At 47.2% G+C, this 20,070-nt stretch overlaps 1 protein-coding gene across 1 annotated transcript in view; it reads right to left on the bottom strand.

Moving 5' to 3' along the window:
* The window catches only part of LOC128419964 (cytosolic purine 5'-nucleotidase-like), a 50,804-nt gene that overhangs the window by 5,945 nt on the left and 24,789 nt on the right, over positions 1 to 20,070 (bottom strand). Inside the window, exons 5-15 of the mRNA XM_053401284.1 lie at positions 18,593 to 18,684; positions 16,784 to 16,841; positions 16,550 to 16,643; positions 16,163 to 16,216; positions 13,231 to 13,314; positions 12,856 to 12,897; positions 11,433 to 11,540; positions 7,554 to 7,620; positions 6,599 to 6,769; positions 5,303 to 5,354; positions 3,869 to 3,929 (exon numbers count right to left, since the gene is read on the bottom strand). Of these exons, the coding sequence (XP_053257259.1) occupies positions 3,869 to 3,929; positions 5,303 to 5,354; positions 6,599 to 6,769; positions 7,554 to 7,620; positions 11,433 to 11,540; positions 12,856 to 12,897; positions 13,231 to 13,314; positions 16,163 to 16,216; positions 16,550 to 16,643; positions 16,784 to 16,841; positions 18,593 to 18,684 (883 nt within the window). The remainder of the gene's footprint in view (positions 1 to 3,868; positions 3,930 to 5,302; positions 5,355 to 6,598; positions 6,770 to 7,553; positions 7,621 to 11,432; positions 11,541 to 12,855; positions 12,898 to 13,230; positions 13,315 to 16,162; positions 16,217 to 16,549; positions 16,644 to 16,783; positions 16,842 to 18,592; positions 18,685 to 20,070) is intronic.

The raw sequence follows: 20,070 nt of genomic DNA, 5'->3' as shown, positions 1-20,070 counted from the left end.
CACAAGGCATGCAAGCTCCACCCCCCAGTCATTCTTAGATTCCTTATTGGGTGAGCAACGCAGCCAATCAACACAGTTGGAGCCTCCCTCCTCCCTGGCCGGCAGGGAGGGAGGGAAAGGAGCTGCTTCCTTTGAAACCTGGGAAATTTAAGGGACATCAACAATAAGGGACAGCAGCAGGACACGGCGCTGGGATAAGGGAGTTTCCCGCCAAATAAGGGACGGTTGACAGCTATGGCCCAAGGTCACCCAGCAGCTGCATGTGGAGGAGCAGGGAAGCGAACCCAGTTCACCAGATTACAAGACTACTGCTCTTAACCACTACACCACACTGGCTCTCAGGACTTTTGCAAATGAAAGCCTAAGTGAATATTAGAATTGTAGAGTTGCAAGGGACGCCAAAAGTCATCTGGTTCCTGAAATGCAGGAATCCCTGACCGATGGCCGTCCAAAACCTCCAATGAAGTAGATTCCACCACCTTCCAAGGTCATCCGTTCCACTGGCAAACAGCTCTTGCCATCAAAACGTTCTTCCTAACGTTGAGTCAGAATCGCCTTTCATGCAATTTGAATCCATCAGTTCGGGTCCTCCCCTCTGAAACAGCACAAATCAAGCTCACTCCGTCTTCCAGGTATTTGTCACCTCTCCGTCTTCACCAGGCTAAACATCCCCAACTCCCTCAACTGGGAAGCGTCCCTGAAGAAGTGAGCAGGTTCTGTAAGCAAGAAAGCTCGCCGATGGTGGCAGCTTCTTGGCAAATGACCAATCATGCTGGCCTTGCTCCACATGTGAGGCAGCTTTTTCTAGTATGCAAGTTTTACCATATTATTATTATTATTAGTATTATTATTGAAATTTGTATACCACCCTATACAGTGGTACCTCAGGTTACATACACTCAGGTTACATACGTTTCAGGTTACAGACTCAGCTAACCCAGAAATAGTGCTTCAGGTTAAGAACTTTGCTTCAGGATGAGAACAGAAATCATGCAGTGGCGGCAGCAGGAGGCCCCATTAGCTAAAGTGGTGCTTCAGGTTAAGAACAGTTTCAGGTTAAGTACGGGCCTCCGGAACGAATTAAGTACTTAAGCTGGGGTACCACTGTAGCAGGTCTCGGTCTTAACAGCAGTCCAAGTGACCTGTGGCTGCTCCAACTAATATTTTAAGTTTTTGCATTGAACCCTTAATTGTGTCTTCTTCCTCATTTTCTTCCATGACTTTCACAACAGGAAAACATTTAATGCTCCCCCAACCCAGCCAACAATGTCCAGGTGCCAGGGGTATTTTAAGTACAATGGTACCTTGGTTTCTGAACAGCTTAGGTGACGAACAATTCAGCTCCCAAATGCCGCAAACCCGGAGTAAGTGTTCTGGTTTACGGATGTTTTTGGGAAGCTGAACGTCCATTTCAGCTGTCAGCATGGTTTCCGGGGCCTTGGTTTTCAAATGTTTTCGAAGTCAAATGGACTTCCAGAAAGGATTGAGTTCAAGAACCAATATACAGGACTCCCTAACAGTGAGTTCCCAACTTGAGTTGTAGCAGCCACTGGAATCAGAGGATGACCAAGGGGGCGGGTGGGGGGCGCTGGAGGTATAAATGACTATCCTATTTCAAAAAGCTGGTATCACTTGATCAAGTGCATCACTTTTGTTGACTTCCTTAAACATAAACTGTTCTAATTGGGTTTTGAATAAATGTGCAATTCATCCTTACTGTTCTGAATTTTATTGTGTTATTATCTTCCATAATAGGGTGTGCAAAATGCCGAATAATATGGAACCAAGAGGTCAGTGGCCCAAAAATGTTTAGGAACTACTTCTCTATAACAGAACACTTGGAGAGAGAGAAAAAACCCAGAAGTCTCTTATCAGGATTGGTTAACTTTTAACACAGGAAACAGAGAGAGGCGTAATTAAAGTTGGAGTAACCCCCTCAGGACGTTGCAAAACCAGCTGTGGTCAGCTGGATTGCATCGCTCAAGGGCCTGAGAAAAAAACAAATTTTTCTCTGTGGCAAGCTTATGTTGCAATGTTCTGAATCTGGCGGTTCTAGCCCATGTTTCCCGACTGCCTGAATAATCTGTGCTGCGTGAGCAGACCTCTCTGTGGCCTCCTAAAACCAAGGCGGGGGTGGATTACCTTTTTTGGGCCTGTGGGGGGAAGAGCATGGGGAAAAGTGGACATGGGGAGAGCTACAGCTCTTGAGGGTGCCTTCCAAAAGGCTGGCCCACCAGATATTCTGCGCTACTTTTAATCTTTTTTAAAAAAAATACTCCATTCTTTCATTTGATTTTCAAATTGAGCTAAAAACAAACTTGGTGGGCTCTGAGGGAACCGCTTTTGGTATCACAATGCAGAGCCTCTAGGTAAAATAAAAATAAATGTAATAAAAAAATTAAGGTCTTATATATATAATATAGGTAAAGGGACCCCTGACCGTTAAGTCCAGCCGCGGACGACTCTGGGGTTGCAGCACTCATCTCGCTTTAATGGCTTCTGGGTCATGTGGCCAGCATGACTAAGCCGCTTCTGGCAAACCAGAGCAGCGCACGGAAACGCCATTTACCTTCCCGCCGGAGCGGTACCTATTTATCTACTTGCACTCTGACGTGCTTTCGAACTGCTAGGTTGGCAGGAGCAGGGACCGAGCAACGGGAGCTCACCCCGTCAAGGGGATTCGAACTGCCGACCTTCTGATCGGCAAGTCCTAGGCTCTGTGGTTTAACCCACAGCGCCACCCACGTCCCATTATACGGGCTATAGATAACCCCATAAGGGAATCAGAGGTGTTTTTCTTATAACAGGTGTCACCCACACCTCTGCCATTGCCCATGGACTTTCTCCCCACTGCTGGACCTGCCCATCATCTAGTTTACCAACCGATAAAGAGGAGCTTTTGTGCAACGTGCTGCTTGGCTTAAAGAAGCTCCTGCCCTCATGTGGGTTTGGGGATTTTGCCTAGGACCAGCAAGACGACCTTTGCTTTGTGGGAGAAAACAGGCTCTGTCTTCTTCACGCAGCACATTGTTAAACTATGGAACTCACTCCTGCAGGAGGCAGTGACGGCTTTAAAAAAGAACTGGATAAATTCATGGAGGAGAAGGCTATTCTCTGTGTCCACAGACTGAGGCATCAATGCTTCTGAACACCAGCTGCTGGGAACCACAGGAGAAGGGTGAGGGCTCTTGCACTCAAATCCTGCTTGCAGGTTTCCCCATTGGGGCTTCTGGTTGTCACTTGTGGCCTGTCACAGCCCCCCAGGTAGGAACCAAGAGGACGGCGCTGCTGGGCATCTGGACCATAAGACAGCAGAGCCTTAAAGAAGGCTCCATTCTTTAGCCAGCTCTGCTGCCTACTAAGGTAAAGGGGTAAAGGGGACCCCTGACCATTAGATCCAGTAGTGGCCGACTCTGGGGTTGCGGCGCTCTTCTCGCTTTATTGGCCGAGGGAGCCGGCGTACAGCTTCCGGGTCATGTGGCCAGCATGACTAAGCCGCTTCTGGCGAACCAGAGCAGCGAACGGAAATGCCATTTACCTTCCCGCTGGAGTGGTACCTATTTATCTACTTGCACTTTGACGTGCTTTTGAACTGCTAGGTTGGCAGGAGCAGGGACTGAGCAACGGGAGCTCACCCATCGTGGGGATTTGAACCGCCGACCTTCTGATCAGCAAGTCCTAGGCTCTGTGGTTTAACCCACAGCGCCACCCGCGTCCCTTGCTGCCTACTAAGCAAGCCCTAAATGGATTTGTGTCTGAGTGAGGCTGAGCTCTGGCCCCAGAAGCCTTGACCAGCAGCCCAAAGGCTTGAGTGATGGGCTCAGGAAGGCCATAGGCCAAGATGCTGCTTGGGAACTGGCGGGGATACCTGAATCCGCTTCTTGATGGAGCTGATGTCCGGCCGTTCGTTGCTCCCACTGTCCAGGTGCCTGGGGGGAAAAAGAGGACACCTGTGCTCAAAATCCCACCTGAATCCCTTCTGAATCCCTTCTGGAGGTCACACTGCCTGCCTAAAGATTTGCTGGGAGCCCAGTTCCACCCGGCACTTCCTTGCCCCTGAACTGTACAAGCTGGAGATTATAGGAACAGCTGTTTTGAAGTTGGTGCCTGAATTTGGATGCTGATTTTCCTATCCCCTCTCTGTTGTTTTTCCCTTGTTTGTCATAGGACCTTTTTTTAAATCGTAAGCCTGCAAGTGTGGACTGTCTTGTTTTTACTGTGTGTGTGTGGTTTGGGAGCTGCACAGTCAGGGGAAAAACAATGCTGTCCAGGGTTGTAAAGACTGCGGAGAGAATAATTGGGTGCACTCTTCCCACCTTGGATCAAATCTATGCTTCCAGGTGTCATAAGAAAGCTGCAGAGATAGCGCAGGATAATGATCTCTTTCAGCTTCTGCCTTCTGGAAGAAGGTACAGGGTTATAAAGACTAGGACTAGCCACCTGAGAAACAGTTTCTCCCCAAATGCGATTTTGGTTTTAAACGCAGTGTAAGGTAGTCTCTATGGGAGTATATTGTATTTAATTACGGGGTATCAGAGTTTTTAGGGGGTTAACCAAACTGGGATAGCAGGCTTGTTGGTTTTTGAATGTCTGATGTAGATTTTTTCGATTTCGTTGTTCTGTATGGGACAATGACAATAAAGATTATCGTATTGTATGTAAGCCTGTTCTTTCTGGCTGAAGGACAACATACAGATGCTCTAAATACACAAACACAGAGGATTTGATTGCCATCTTTAAGCATCTTCAGGGCTGTCCCATGGAAGATGGAGCCAGCTTGTTTTCTGCTGCCCCAGAGGGTAAGTTCTGAACCAATGGATTCAAATGACAAGGAAGGAGATTACAACTAATTATCAGGTAGAATTTCCTGAGGGTGGGAGTTGCTTGTCCGTAGAATGGACTCCTTTGGAAGGTAGTGGACTCTCCTTCGCTGGAAGTTTTTAAGCAGAGGCTGCATGGCCATCTGCCAGGGCTTCTTTAACTGTGGTTCCTGCATTAAAGGGGGATGAATTTGATAAGCCTTTGGTGGTCCCAACCAACTCTACAATTCTGTGATTCTATAATCGCCATAATCAGGGCAGAGGGCACCGCAAGACACTTCCAGTCCAGTTCCAGCCATGGCAACGCCTCCGACAGAGGCAGCTCTCCCTGGCAACGACTCCACATTCAGAAACTTTGTCCGTCTTTCTAAAAACAAAGTTTCTCTTCTAGTAATACGAAACATGGGCTCCTTGCAAATTTCTCATTTTCACACAACAGGCAGGACCCAGGCAAAGTCTAATGGGCAGGAATCCCGACTTACTGGTACAGCTCAGCCAAGAAGATGTCCAGGCTCCGCAGCTCTTCAAAAAGTTCTGTGGAGGGGGAAATGGACACTATTAAGTGTGGCTTCTGAAAAGGAGGTGCAAAAGACCTGCCAGCACAACCTCTTAGAACTGGGGATGAGATGGGTCTTTAGATTCTTGGTATCAGCAAGTAACAAAGCTATCTGATACACATCTAGGAAATAAGACCTGGTTTTGGGCACCAGTAAAAGGATCAGAGCCAAGATCTGGAGGTAGGGTGGGCTGGGACACCCCCTTAAGCATGGGAGGGCAGAGAACATAAGAAGAGGCTGTTGGATCAGGCCAATAGCCCATCTAATCCAGCACCCTCATCTCACAGTGGCCAACCAGATGAAGACCACCAGCAGGATTCTCCAGCAACTGGTATTCAGAAGCATTGCTGCCTCTGACTGTTGTTGCTTGACCAGCAAGACTCTGGGAGGAAGTGCCAATAATAATCCCGTCCACCCCTTGGCCCAGGTCGTTTTATTCACAAAAGAACTTTTTACACAGTGTTTGTAAGAACCATTCAGATTTCCTCTGAGCATTTCAAAAAATCCCACGTGGGACAAAGTCAGATCAGAAGAAATCCTTTTAACTGCATACATATCTGAGAGTACTGTAAATAAAGGAGGAATCCTTTTAGCAAAACCCCAGAGGTCAGAAACAGGCAGGAAAGGAAAGATGGCAAGGAAAGAGTATTTACCATCTCCTTATGAACTCTCTTCCTGGCCCTTAAGATCTACCAAAAGATTAACAAACTACATCAAAGCTACCTTCTATTCTTTATGACCCAGGATGCCTGGTGAAGCAACTGGCCTGTGTATTTAGAATGCTTATACGTGCCTGTCAGGCGTAGAGAAAGCAAATGGCAGAGGTGCAGAGGCTTGTGGGATTTGACCAGAATTTTTTGTCAATGAATCAAACCCAGTCAATGCAATGCTTTCATCGCTGACACAATGGCGTGTTCCATTTTCCATAATTCCTCATAGCAATCCCACCTGACCCCCACAGACTGTGGAGGTACAGCAGAGCCATCCTGGCTAGGAGCCATCAATAGCCCTAACCTCCTCCACGAATTTGTCTGATCCTCTTTGAAAGCCATTCAAGTTGCTAGCCAGCATTGACTCCTGTGGGAGGGAGTTCCAGAGATTAACAAGGCACTGTGCAAAGAATCTGGCTGGTGGTCTCTCTGGGTCATTGCCAAGGGGTGAGAGGAGCCTGCCTCCACCCTCTGAAACCTTCCTCCTCCTCCTCCTCCTCCTCCTCCTCACCGCTTTTCTCTGTCCAGACTTGCAGCTCCTTGGCCAACTCGGGTACCACCAGGAAGGTCCTCCATCCCTGCCTCTTCTTGGATTTGAGAATGTCCCCAAATATGTGGTCTCCAATGTACAAGATGTCCTTGCCCTTCACTCCCAAAAGGTCACACACCAGGTCTGAAGAGCCTGGAAAGAGAAGAGGTGTGATAGGAATTTTGAGGTCTTAGATATATGTTAAATGTTCATAAGTGTACCAACCAAGCACGTATATAGATCAGCACAGGAAGACCGACCTGAAACCATTTTGATTCCCAAAGTGACCAAATGTTTTCCCTGCAAGGAGGGAGGGGGTCAGGGAGCCTTCCCATTGTCTCAGGAATTGAGTAATCAGCATTTTAATGGGTGACAGACAGACAGGAAAGGCAATCAGATAACCTGGCAAACAGGAAAAACAACATTCACATTTCTGTTTTAGACCACCTTTTCTGTGATGTAGGTATGTGGGGGGTGGTCTTGGGTTACACCCCTTCTGTGATGTATGTATGATGTATGGAGGGGTGGTCTTGAGCGCCAGGGCAGGGAATTTAAAATGTCTATATAAGGCCTTGCGCGCCATTGTTCTGGGTTCCTCCTCCCTCCTGCGTGTGGTGAGCGAGGACTCTGTTGCAACAGATCAATAAAGATCAGGCTTACTAGCTGCTTTGCTTCTCAATATTCTCTGGTTGGCCTCTGTTATTTTCTCCTACCAATAGGGAACCTACGTAAGGACTCTATATGGGCTCTTGGATAAGGAAGAAAGGGCAGATTTTGTTAACAACAGAGGCAACAGAATCCAGACCTGATGGATTCATGCCACTCCCTGTGGCTCAGTTTCCCTTCTGCAGCAACTGACGTCTGGCTAATATTGGGGGTTCTTTTAAAGGCCAGGCAGTTTTCCCAACATGACCTATAGCTTTGGTGCAGGCTTTACCTCCCGAGTAGACAGCGCAGTGTTGAAGGGGTCCTGTGTAGGTACCGATCCGTAGCTTCCCTGTGTCCTGAGAAAAAAAGACAGAGTTATGTCGGGCAGGGGAGGAATGAGGTAAGCTGGAAGGCAGGGCGAGTGGCTTTCCAGCTGCTCAGCACGGAATCACATAATTGTAGAGTTGAGAAGGGGTCCTCAGGGGTCATCTATTATTTTTTTTATAAATATTTATTGAGATTTTACAAAAAACAAAAGTTTACAGAATAAAAAGAGAACATATAGAAAGAAAGAGATAAGAAAAAACATACAAAAATACATAAAAAATAAAAAAATAAAAATACAAAATGCAAAAAGCAAATAGGTAAGAAAAAAATAAAAACAAATCCATTTTTTTTTATCTTTAAACTCATTAGCTTGTTTCCTTGACCACCTCACACCTCCCCTTTTTGTATTCCCATTTACATAATCAAATCAGCAAATCCTTACCCTCTTTCATTTATCTTAACTCTATATCTTAATATATTATAACTCATCCGTTATCAATCCATTTTTGCATATTCTTATTAACTTTGTTGCTAGTACCCCCTATTCAATCCAATCATCATTTTAACATTCATAGATTTTACAGTGTTTCTGTAGATAGTCTTTAAATTTCTTCCAATCTTCTTCCACCAACTCTTCTCCCTGGTCTCGGATTCTGCCAGTCATTTCCGCCAGTTCCACATAGTCCATCACCTTCATCTGCCACTCTTCCAGGGTGGGTAAATCTTGTGTCTTCCAATACTTTGCAATAAGTATTCTTGCTGCTGTTGTTGCGTACATAAAGAAAGTTCTGTCCTTCTTTGGCACCAATTGGCCGACAATGCCCAGGAGAAAGGCCTCTGGTTTCTTCAGAAAGGTATATTTAAATACCTTTTTCATTTCATTATATATCATCTCCCAGAAAGCCTTAATCCTTGGGCACGTCCACCAAAGGTGAAAGAATGTACCTTCATTTTCTTTACATTTCCAACATTTGTTATCAGGCAAATGATATATTTTTGCAAGCTTGACTGGTGTCATGTACCACCTATATATCATTTTCATAATATTCTCTCTTAAGGCATTACATGCCGTGAATTTCATGCCGGTGGTCCACAACTGTTCCCAGTCAGCAAACATAATGTTATAACCAATATCTTGTGCCCATTTAATCATTGCAGATTTAACCGTTTCATCCTGCGTGTTCCATTTTAACAGCAAGTTATACATTCTTGAAAGTATCTTAGTTTTGGGATCTAACAGTTCTGTTTCCAATTTTGATTTTTCCACCTGGAAGCCAATTTTTTTGTCCAAATTATAGGCCTCTCTTATTTGATAATAATGAAGCCAGTCTCACACTTTATCTTTTAATTTCTCAAAACTCTGCAATTTCAATTTCTCTCCTTCTTGTTCCAATATTTCCCAATATTTCGGCCATTTGGCCTCCATATTGAGCTTTTTCTGAGCCTTCGCTTCCATTGGTGACAGCCACCTTGGGGTTTTATTTTCCAATAAGTCTTTGTATCTTATCCAGACATTGAACAATGCTTTCCTGACAATATGGTTTTTAAATGCTTTATGTGCTTTAACCTTGTTGTACCACAAATATGCATGCCACCCAAAAACATTATTAAAACCTTCCAAATCCAAAATGTCTGTGTTCTCAAGAAGCAGCCAGTCTTTCAACCAGCAGAATGCTGCTGATTCATAGTAAAGTTTAAGGTCTGGCAGGGCAAATCCGCCTCTTTCCTTTGCATCAGTTAATATTTTAAATTTTATTCTAGGCTTCTTGCCCTGCCAGACAAATCTAGAAATGTCTCTCTGCCACTTCTTGAAACAGTCCATCTTGTCCAAAATTTGCAATGATTGAAACAGAAATAACATTTTTGGCAATACATTCATCTTTATAGCTGCAATTCGACCCAACAAGGAAAGCTTCAAATTTGACCATATTTCTAAATCTTTTTTCACTTCTGTCCAACATTTCTCATAGTTATCTTTGAATAAATTTAAGTTCTTAGCAGTCATATTAACCCCCAGATATTTTACTTTCTTAACTAATGTTAAACCTGTCTCCTTCTGAAACCTCTCTTTCTCAATCGGTGTTAAATTTTTCTCAAGAACTTTAGTTTTTGACTTGTTCAGCTTAAATCCTGCCACATGACCAAATTCTTGAATCAGTTCTAATACTCTTTTCGTACTAGATTCTGGCTCCTGTAACGTCAAAACTAGGTCATCTGCAAAAGCTTTCAATTTGTATTGTTTGGCTCCGACCTGGATACCTTTAATCAGACGGTCCCTTCTAATCATATTTAGCAAAACCTCCAGGACCGAAATAAAAAGCAATGGGGAAATTGGGCAGCCTTGTCGTGTACCTTTCTCTGTCTTAAATTCCTCTGTAAATTGCACTTATACCATTTTCAAACCCTTGACCCACCCCCATCCCCTGGAGATTTTTCTTCATAAAATTCCAAGAAATATTATCAAAAGCTTTCTCTGCATCTATGAAAATTAAAACTGCTTTAGTATTAATATTCACTTGCAACTTCTCCAAAATGTTAATTATGTTCCTCGTGTTGTCAGACAAGTGCCTACCTGGGAGAAAGCCAGCTTGGTCCTTATGTATCTCTTCCACTAATACTTTTTTTAATCTATTAGCCAAAATATCAGCAAATATTTTATAATCCACATTGAGCAGGGATATGGGGCGGTAGTTCTTAAGTTGTGACTCAGTTTTCGGTATAAGTGTAATATAAGCTTCCTTCCACAACTCTGGCGCTTTTTTCCCCTCCAAAATTTCATTACAGACCTCCTTTAGTGGCTGAATTAACCAATCCTTCAAAGATCTATAATATTTTGAGGTTAAACCATCCGGCCCTGGAGATTTACCCAACTGCATATTCTGAATGGCACCTTCTACCTCCTGTTCTGTAATTTTATGGTTCAGCATTATCTTGTTTTCCTGAGAGATTTTTTGTAATCCATTTGTTTTTTAAAATTGGTCTATATCAAACTCTTTCTGTGGCCCTTGTGTATATAACTGTTTAAAATACCTCTGGAAGCATTTTCTAATCTCCACTGGATTCTGAATGTTCTTTCCTTCCACTTCCAAATTAGTGATAGTATTGAGCTTTTGTCTTTTTTTCATTTGCCAAGCTAACAATTTTCCACATTTATTAACCGATTCAAATGTCTTTTGTCTCATTTGTTTAATTTTCCATTCAATTTCCTGGTTCATCATCTTCATATATTGCACTTGATATAACTTTATGTCTCTCAGAATCTCTTGTGACTTTGGTTTCGCTCTTAGTTTCTTCTCACCCTCTTTTATTTTTTCCAAAGTTTTATCTTTTTTTTCATTTTGGGCTCTCTTCTTTATTGTATTCTGTTGGATCAGAAACCCCCTCATAACTGCTTTACTTGCGTCCCAGATTATTCTTTTTTCAATACTAGTATTCAAATTCATCTCAAAATAGTCTCTCAAGGTTTTTTGGGCCTTCTTAACAACCTCTTGATCTCTAAATAAGGTGTCATTCATCCTCCATCTGAAGGAACCGATTGGTGTTAGTTTCATCTCCATTTTCACAGCATTATGGTCGGAGCAAGTTACTTACTTACTTCCTCAGGGGTCATCTAGTCCAACCTAAAGGAACCCAAGCTAAAGGAATTGCCTTAATCCATGTGTTCTGCTCTAGAAACTTCTCTAAGAGGGGCTTTCCCAGCCAGACTCAGAGATCCTGGCCCATCCCAGCTGGCAGGACAACTTCTGTTCAGGTCAGGGCCCTCCAGTGGCCATCTAGTCCAACCCCCTGTAATGCCTCTACCCCCATCCAGCCTCCCAACTGGCACCAAAAGGGCACTTACCGTGTTGACTTGCCGAAGGACAGTGCCCTCCGCGAAGAACAGAGGCTTGCGAGTGTCCACCACAATCAGGTCAAAGTAGGAGCGCCAAGGCCGGCTCTGGGGTGCTTCCTGCCGTGGGACAGGAAAAATCAGGACAGCTTAGAGCTGGGTAGGAGGGGGTCTTTGTTGGGAAGAGGCTGACCTCTGAGTCTGGAAGCTTATTGGTTTATTTATTATGTTTGTATTCCAGGCAGCTGTCTACCAGCTCCATCTGGTACGCAGGCTGAGACCCTACCTGCCCGCAGATTGTCTCGCCAGAGTGGTGCATGCTCTGGTTATCTCCCGCTTAGTCTACTGCAATGTGCTCTACGTGGGGATCCCTTTCAAGGTGACCCAGAAACTGCAATTAATCCAGAATGCGGCAGCTAGGCTGGTGACTGGGAACAGCCGCTGAGACCATATAACACTGGTCTTCATTGGCTCCTAGTACGTTTCCGAGCACAATTCAAAGTGTTGGTGCTGACCCTGAAAGCCCTAAATGGCCTGGTCCAGTATACCTGAAGGAGCGTCTCCACCCCCATTGTCCAGCCTGGACACTGAGGTCTAGTGCCGAGGGCCTTCTGGCGGTTCCCTCGCTGCGAGAAGTGAGGTTACAGGGAACCAGGCAGAGGGCCTTCTCGGTAGTGGCACCCGCCTTGTGGAACGCCCTCCCAGCAGATGTCAAGGCAATAAACAACTATTTTACTTTTAAAAGACACCTTGTTTTTAACACTTGATTGGAAGCCGCCCAGAGTGGCTGGGGAAACTCAGCCAGATGGGCAGGGTATAAATAATAAATAATAATAATAATAATAATTATTATTATTATTACTACTACTACTACTACTACTACTATTCTAAATACACAGGCCAGTTGTTCATCAGGCATCCTAGGTCATAAAGATAGTAGGTAGCTTCTTTGATGTACCTTTCTTTAGTTTTGTTAATCTAAGGGCCAGGAAGAGAGTTCACAAGGAGATGTTAAATAGTGCCATCCTTCCTCTCCCATTTACTGCTGTTTAGGACCTCCAGGGTTTCCTAAAAGCATTCCTCCTTGATCCCTATTTTATTTACTCTGAACTATATATGCATGCTCAAGTAGGAAATAGGTTTTTTGTAGTTTTAACTTTAACTTTGTCCCCACGTGGGGCGTTTTTTAAATGCTCAGAGGAAATCTGAATGGTTCTTACGAACACTGTGTAAAAAGTTCTTTTGTGAATAAAACGACCTGGGCCAAGGGGTGGAAAGGATTATTATTGTCACCCCTCCCAGAGTCTTGCTGGTCAAGCCTCTGTGTGTATATTAATCAGAGTCCAATCCTTCCTTGCTTTGGGAACGCTACACTTGGGAGCAGGGAGCAAGAGAAAGAGCTAGAGCTAGCAATCGGGGAAAAGCGGCGACTCACCACGTCGTCTTCTCCGAAGTCAAACAAGTACGTCATGATCGCCTGCAAAGGGACAGACCCACGTGTCACTGGAGCTTCCTTCAGGAACCCGAACCCAAGACAGGCTCGCCTTCCTTGTTTCCAAAGGAGCCACCCCGGCTGCCATCACTTCTCTGACCCTGTGGCTCCCCCTCCTGACCCCTGCCAGCCAACAACGTCCCCCTGCCTGCTATGGCATTGTGTTGGGCAGTGGCACTCAGTGGATAGCTAAGTAGGGAAGACCCACAGAAGTGGGGGGCCAAGTGTTGTGCACATCTGGCAGCCAGCCACGTCTTCTCTCCATGAGTGGACCCATCCGCCCTCAGTGAGCCATGGGGTGGGGTGGGGCTTACTTACATCTGTGTAGTTGTAGTCGCTGTTGGTGGCCAAAAAGACCTTCCCGTGGTCCTTTATGCGGCTGAGAAGGAGAGGCACCCGTGGCTGTGGAAGCAAGGCAGGAGGAAATGAAGGAGGCAGGCGTCAAGACCTCAGAGGGGAACAGACCAATTCGCTCGTAAAACCTTTTATACGACAGACGGCTCTGCCTCCTTTCTTTTAGCAAATGTTTTGTGCCACCAGGGTAGTGGTAATTCTGTATTGATTTGTTTTGTTTTGGATGTTGTAAAGGTAAAGGTAAAGGGACCCCTGACCATTAGGTCCAGTCGCGAACGACTCTGGGGTTGCAGCGCTCATCTTGCTTTATTGGCCGAGGGAGCCGGTTTACAGCTTCCAGGTCATGTGGCCAGCATGAATAAGCCGCTTCTGGCGAACCAGAGCAGCGCACGGAAACGCCGTTTACCTTCCCGCCAGAGTGGTACCTATTTATCTACTTGCACTTTGACATGCTTTCGAACTGCTAGGTTGGCAGGAGCAGGGACCGAGCAACGGGAGCTCACCCCGTTGCGGGGATTCGAACCGCCGACCTTCTGATCGGCAAGTCCTAGGCTCTGTGGTTTAACCCACAGTGCCACCCACGTCCCTTTTTTTGGATGTTGTATGTGACACCAATAAAAGGTTTTATGAACAGACCAAGTCATGGAGGAGAGGGCTATTGATGGCTACTAGCCACAACAGCTATGTTCTGCCTCCACAATCAGAGGCGGTAAACGTTTCTGGGTACCAGTTCCTGGAAACCGCAGGAGGGGAGAGGGCCTGCTTGTGGGCTTTTCATTTGGGGCATCTGGGCTGCCATGGTGAGAGCAGGAGGCTGAACGAGTTGAGCCATTGGCCGGGTCCAGCAGGCCTGTCCTTACGTTCTTAATTACAGTGGTACCTTGGTTCTCAAACTTAATCCACTCCAGGAGTCTGTTCGACTCCCGAAACCGTTCAAAAACCAAGTAGCAGCTTCTGTTTGGCTGCAGGAGCTTCCTGCACTCAATCAGAAGCTGCGTCAGACATTCGGCTTCCGAAAAACATTCACAAACCAGAACACTTACTTCCGGATTTGTGGCATTCGGGAGCCAATTTGTTCGGGAAGTAAGCTGTTCGAGTACCAAGGTACTACTGTACTGTATTTTAAACTGTTGTAGCGCATCCTGGGACTTTATGGTGAGAAGTAGGTAATAAACTGAACAATTAAAATACAGTGGTACCTCGGGTTAAGAACTTGATTCGTTCTGGAGGTCTGTTCTTAACGTGAAACTGTACTTAACCTGAGGTACCACTTTAGCTAATGGGGCCTCCCGCTGCCACTGCTGCGCAATTTCTGTTCTCATCCTGAAGCAAAGTTCTTAACCCGAGGTAAAATTTCTGGGTTAGCCGAGTCTGTAACCTGAAGCGTATGTAACCTGAAGCGTATGAAACCCGAGGTACCACTGTAAAAAAATAGGGTCCTGAGGAAGAAAAACTTTCCTCAATTCACTTTCTCCCTACCACACATCATTTTATAAACTTCTGCAGCCTCCTCCTTGCCCTTTCTCTGGAAGTATTTTTATCATTTTATTCTCATTGTAAATCATGTTGGAATTTTCCCCTGTGGGAGTTTATGCAGGCAACCCCCACCTCCCCGCTTATTTACGCACGTTCAATATGTGTGTGAACATGTATATGCGCATTGTGCTGAACCCCAGAGAACATCATAAAGGCGTCACTGAAACATCACTAAAAGGGTGGAACAGTGGCAAAAAGGGGTGTTTTTCGGGCTTTCTCGATGGGTTTCAATTCTACAGGATTTCACTGATGCCTTCGGTGCCTTGGAATGTAGCCCCGGCGCCAATGGAGGACTGCCTGTACATCAGTTCAAGAATCCTAACCTTTGCTCTTTTTCGGAACAATCTTGAGAGCGGCAAGTGAAGCCCAAGCAGCTTCACCCACCGAGACACCTTTGGGTGACCTCAGGATGGATAAGGGGGATTCAGAGCCCAGCCAGGAAGAATCCAAGCACCTCCTACTTTTAATACTTAAAGGTAAAGGGACCCCTGACCATTAGGTCCAGTCGTGGCCGACTCTGGGGTTGTGGCGCTCATCTCGCTTTATTGGCCGAGGGAGCCGGCGTACAGCTTCCGGGTCATGTGGCCAGCATCACTAAGCCGCTTCTGGCGAACCAAAGCAGCGCACGGAAACGCCGTTTACCTTCCCGCCGGAGTGATACCTATTTATCTACTTGCACTTTGACGTGCTTTTGAACTGCTAGGTTGGCAGGAGCAGGGACTGAGCAACGGGAGTTCACCCCATCGCGGAGATTTGAACCGCCGACCTTCTGATTGGCAAGCCCTAGGCTCTGTGGTTTAACCCACAGTGCCACCCATGTCCTGACCTTTTAATACTTAGGATTTGCCAATTGCATTGGCGTGATCAAAGGGCTTTACGTTCAACGGATTGATGTAATCCTTGCAAAACCCAGCAGGGTGAGTATATTACCCCATATTGCAGAAGGGAAGGTTGAGGCTGGGTGGGAGGGGCTTACCTAAGCTCCACCCCCTTTTAGTGAAGTCAGGGCAGAGAGGAGATTGAAATTAGGGACTTCTGGACTTGTCGCTCTGCCCCCTGGTTCCTCTGGGCGAAATGACTTTGGGGAAGGATCTGCGCTCCCCAGATTCTTTGTCAACAGCTGCTGAAGTACGACTGAGCACAGGAAATTTGAAAAATGGAATTGCACCAACAGCTGCAGCTGCTGAGCCGGAAGCTGCCTCACACTTCCTGGCCCTCTGGCACCTGCCTCAGCAGGCTTGGTGGGAGGCGAGGTGAGCTCATGGTGGAGAGGCCTGCCTGTCAAGGGCCAAAGGGGTCAGCCCCAAAGAAAGCTTCCTGTCTGACAGCAATTCTGCACCTAGGCCTGAGCAACACTCACGTCTTTGACCACATATTTCTCCAGATTCTCCAGCGTCTTCTCCTTGAGGGAGCCCTAGAAGATGAAGACACAAAGAGGTCATCGGAGCCCCCCCATTCTAGCCAGCAGGGGGCTGCCAGCAGGGCCTCCTCGGGGCTTCCCCAGACATGTCCCCCCCCCCCAGCACAGATCCCAGCATGACATAAAAGCACCAGCCATCAATCAACACCTCCTGCAATTGCTTTGATGAGATCTTGAGAGGATCTGGGCTGGTGGAAACCAAGGTCTAAAACATCTGGCGGACGCCAAATTGGGGGAGGTTGGCAGAGGGCAAGGTTTCTAAAGGTGGGTGATGCTCCCTTGTCGTTCTCCATGCCCACCCTTCACTGCCCACCCTGCGGTGCTCACTGAAAGGTGGACATAGTCCATGGCGTCTCGGACATCTTGGAACATGCTTCGGAAGGACATGAAGAGGTTCCCGTGTTTATAGCCTGTGTCACAGCTGGGGAAAGAGGAACAGACACCACAAACAGATGTTTGGATTTCTGGACCATTTCAGGCACCTTCCTCCCCCCGGCACTGTTCTGCACCTCGTGCCCCCTCAACACAGACCGCCCAGGCAAAACAATCCATCGCACTCACTTCACGTATCTGGAGCAGTTGGTGAAAAAATCCACCAGGCAGGCAAACAGGTAGGTCTCTGGAGGAAAAGAGGGGGGAGAGGTCAGTGGGGCACCTCAAAGGAAGAGGTCAGTTGAAGTGCAGGGATCCCTTCCCAGAGCTACCCAGAGGCCTCTATGGGCAGCCGCGAGTCCAAAATTACTCCTAGGCTGCACACCTGGTCCTTTATGGGCACAGATACTCCATTCAGGACCAGGGAGTCCCTCACACTTGCCTGTCCTGTCCCCCCCAAAACAGTACAGTGGTACCTCTGGATGCGAACAGGATCCATTCCGGAGCCCTATTTGCATACTGAGCAGAACGCAATCTGCATCTTCGCGTGCACGGGTCGCAATTCGCCGCTTCTGCACATGCACGTGACGTCATTTTGAGCGTCTGCGCATGCGTGAGCGGCGAAACCGGGAAGTAACCCTTTCCATTACTACCGGGTCGCTGCAGAACGCAACCTGAAAACACTCAACCCGAAGCTACTTTAACCAGAGGTATGACTGTACTTCTGTCTTGTCCAGATTCAACCTCAATTTGTTAGCCGCCATCCACCCCCACCCCCCACTCCCTCCAGACACTCACACAGGATGTTCACTGGTTCCGATTTAAAGGAGGGGTAGAGCTGGGTATCATCCACATACAGTGGTACCTTGGGTTACATACGCTTCAGGTTACATACGCTTCAGGTTACAGACTCCACTAACTCAGAAATAGTACTTCGGGTTAAGAACTTTGCTTCAGGATGAGAACAGAAATCATGCCCCAATAGGACGGCGGCAGTGGGAGGCCCCATTAGCTAAAGTGTTGCTTCAGGTTAAGAACAGTTTCAGGTTAAGAATGGACCTCCAGAACGAATTAAGTACTTAACCCGAGGTACCACTGTACTGATGAACACCCAGCCCAAACCCCGTGATGATCTCTCCCAGCAGCTTCATGTAGATGTTAAAAAGCATGGGGGAGAGGACAGAACCCAGAGGCACCCCACAAGTGAGGGCCCAGGGGTCTGAACACTCATTCTCCATCACCACTTTCTGGACACGGTCCAGGAGGAAGGAGCAGAACCACTGTATAACAGTGCCCCCAGCTTCCAGCTCCTCTAGATGGTCCGGAAGGATGTTATGGTTGATGGTATCAAAGGCCGCTGAGAGATCCAGCAGGAACAGGAAACAGCTTTCACCTGTCCCTAGCCTGCTGGAGATCAATGACCAACATGACCAAGGCAGTTTCAGTCCCATGGTGGCACCCACTTCTCCCCCCAGCGGCTAACCAGATGCCTCTTCTGGGAAACCAGCAAACAGAATGAGAGCGCAAGAGCAACTCTTCCCTCCTGTGGCTTCCAGAAACTTCCAGCATTTCTGCCTCTAATTGTGGAGGACGCGGGTGGCGCTGTGGGTTAAACCACAGAGCCTAGGACTTCCCGATCAGAAGGTCGGCGGTTCGAATCCCCGCGACAGGGTGAGCTCCCGTTGCTCAGTCCCTGCTCCTGCCAACCTAGCAGTTCGAAAGCACATCAAAGTACAAGTAGATAAATAGGTACCGTTCCGGCGGGAAGGTAAACGGTGTTTCTGTGCACTGCTCTGGTTCGCCAGAAGCAGCTTAATCATGCTGGCCACATGACCTGGAAGCTGTACGCCGGCTCACTCAGCCAATAAAGCGAGATGAGCACCGTAACCCCAGAGTTGTCCACGACTGGATGTAATGGCCAGGGGTCCCTTTACCTTTACCTATCAGAGCTATTGTGGCAAGGAGCCATCAATCACTGTCTCCCCCATCTGCACTCACCTGTCAAGTTGAATAACGTGTTCAGGATGTGGAACCTCTTCATGTCATCCCTCTGAATGAACTTGTTGGGATAATAATTCCAGATCTCAGCCCTAAAAGCAGGGAGGGGGAGGGGACAGCACACAGGCATGAGGTGGGGGGGGGTAAAATGGGGAAGCAGGTGAGGGGTGGCTGGAAGGAACCGGCAGACTGGGTCCCCCCAACCTCCTCCTCTGTTCAGAGTACTAATAATAATAATAATAATAATTTATTATTTATACCCCGCCCATCTGGCTGGGCCTCCCCAGCCACTCTGGGCGGCTTCCATAGAAACCAAAAATACAGTAAAATATCACACGTTAAAAACTTCCCTGAACAGGGCTGCCTTAAGATGCCTTCTGAATGTCAGGTAGTTGTTTATCGCTTTGACATCTGCTGGAAGGGCGTTCCACAGGGCGGGTGCCACTACCGAGAAGGCCCTCTGCCTGGTTCCCTGTAGCTTTGCTTCTCGCAATGAGGGAACCGCCAGAAGGCCCTCCGCGCTGGACCTCAGCGTCCGGGCAGAATGATGGGGGTGGAGACGCTCCTTCAGGTATACTGGACCGAGGCCGTTTAGGGCTTTAAAGGTCAGCACCAACACTTTGAATTGTGCTTGGAAACGTACTGGGAGCCAACGTAGGTCTTTCAAGACCGGTGTTATATGGTCTCGGCGGCCGTCCCCAGTCACCAGTCTAGCTGCTGCATTCTGGATTGGTTGTAGTTTCCGAGTCACCTTCAAAGGTAGCCCCACGTGGAGCGCATTGCAGTAGTCCAAGGGGGAGATAACCAGAGCATGCACCACTCTGGCGAGACAGTCCGCAGGCAGATAGGGTCTCAGCCTGCGTACCAGATGGAGCTGGTAAACAGAGGTTTTGAGAGTAAGGCTGAGCACAAAGGGAGCGGGCCCCATTGCTCACCGCTGCCCTCTGGCTGGCTGCTGGATTGGGTCAGAGGGGACCCAGTCAATCCAGCATCCCACAAGTTGCCTTGATGAGAAACCCTCAAACTGGGTGGGGGAACAAAGGCAGACTCTCCCCAGCAAGAGAAATTACACAGAGAGAGCGATACATACACACTCCATTGTGACTGTCTTGCTGTTCTGGGCTCCTTTGGGATGGGGCAGTATATAAAATAAAATTTGAAGTTCATCCCCAACCCCTCCAAACTGATGGACAGACTACTCAGGGGATTCAGGCAGCATGTAATTTAATTTTCCACCACGGGGTTTAGATTAATTCATGGAGGAGAATAATATCATCAAATATAAAAGGTAAAGGGACCCCTGACCATTAGGTCCAGTTGTGGCTGACTCTGGGGTTGCGGCGCTCATCTCGCTTTATTGGCCGAGGGAGCCGGCGTACAGCTTCCGGGTCATGTGGCCAGCATCACTAAGCCGCTTCTGGCAAACCAGAGCAGCGCACAGAAACGCCATTTACCTTCCCGCCGGAGCGGTACCTATT

The sequence above is a fragment of the Podarcis raffonei genome, chromosome 8 (genome assembly GCF_027172205.1).
Source record: "Podarcis raffonei isolate rPodRaf1 chromosome 8, rPodRaf1.pri, whole genome shotgun sequence".
Taxonomy (NCBI): Eukaryota; Metazoa; Chordata; class Lepidosauria; order Squamata; family Lacertidae; genus Podarcis; species Podarcis raffonei.
Note: the sequence above shows the minus strand (reverse complement) of the source record. Positions and strands in the feature narration are given on the sequence as shown.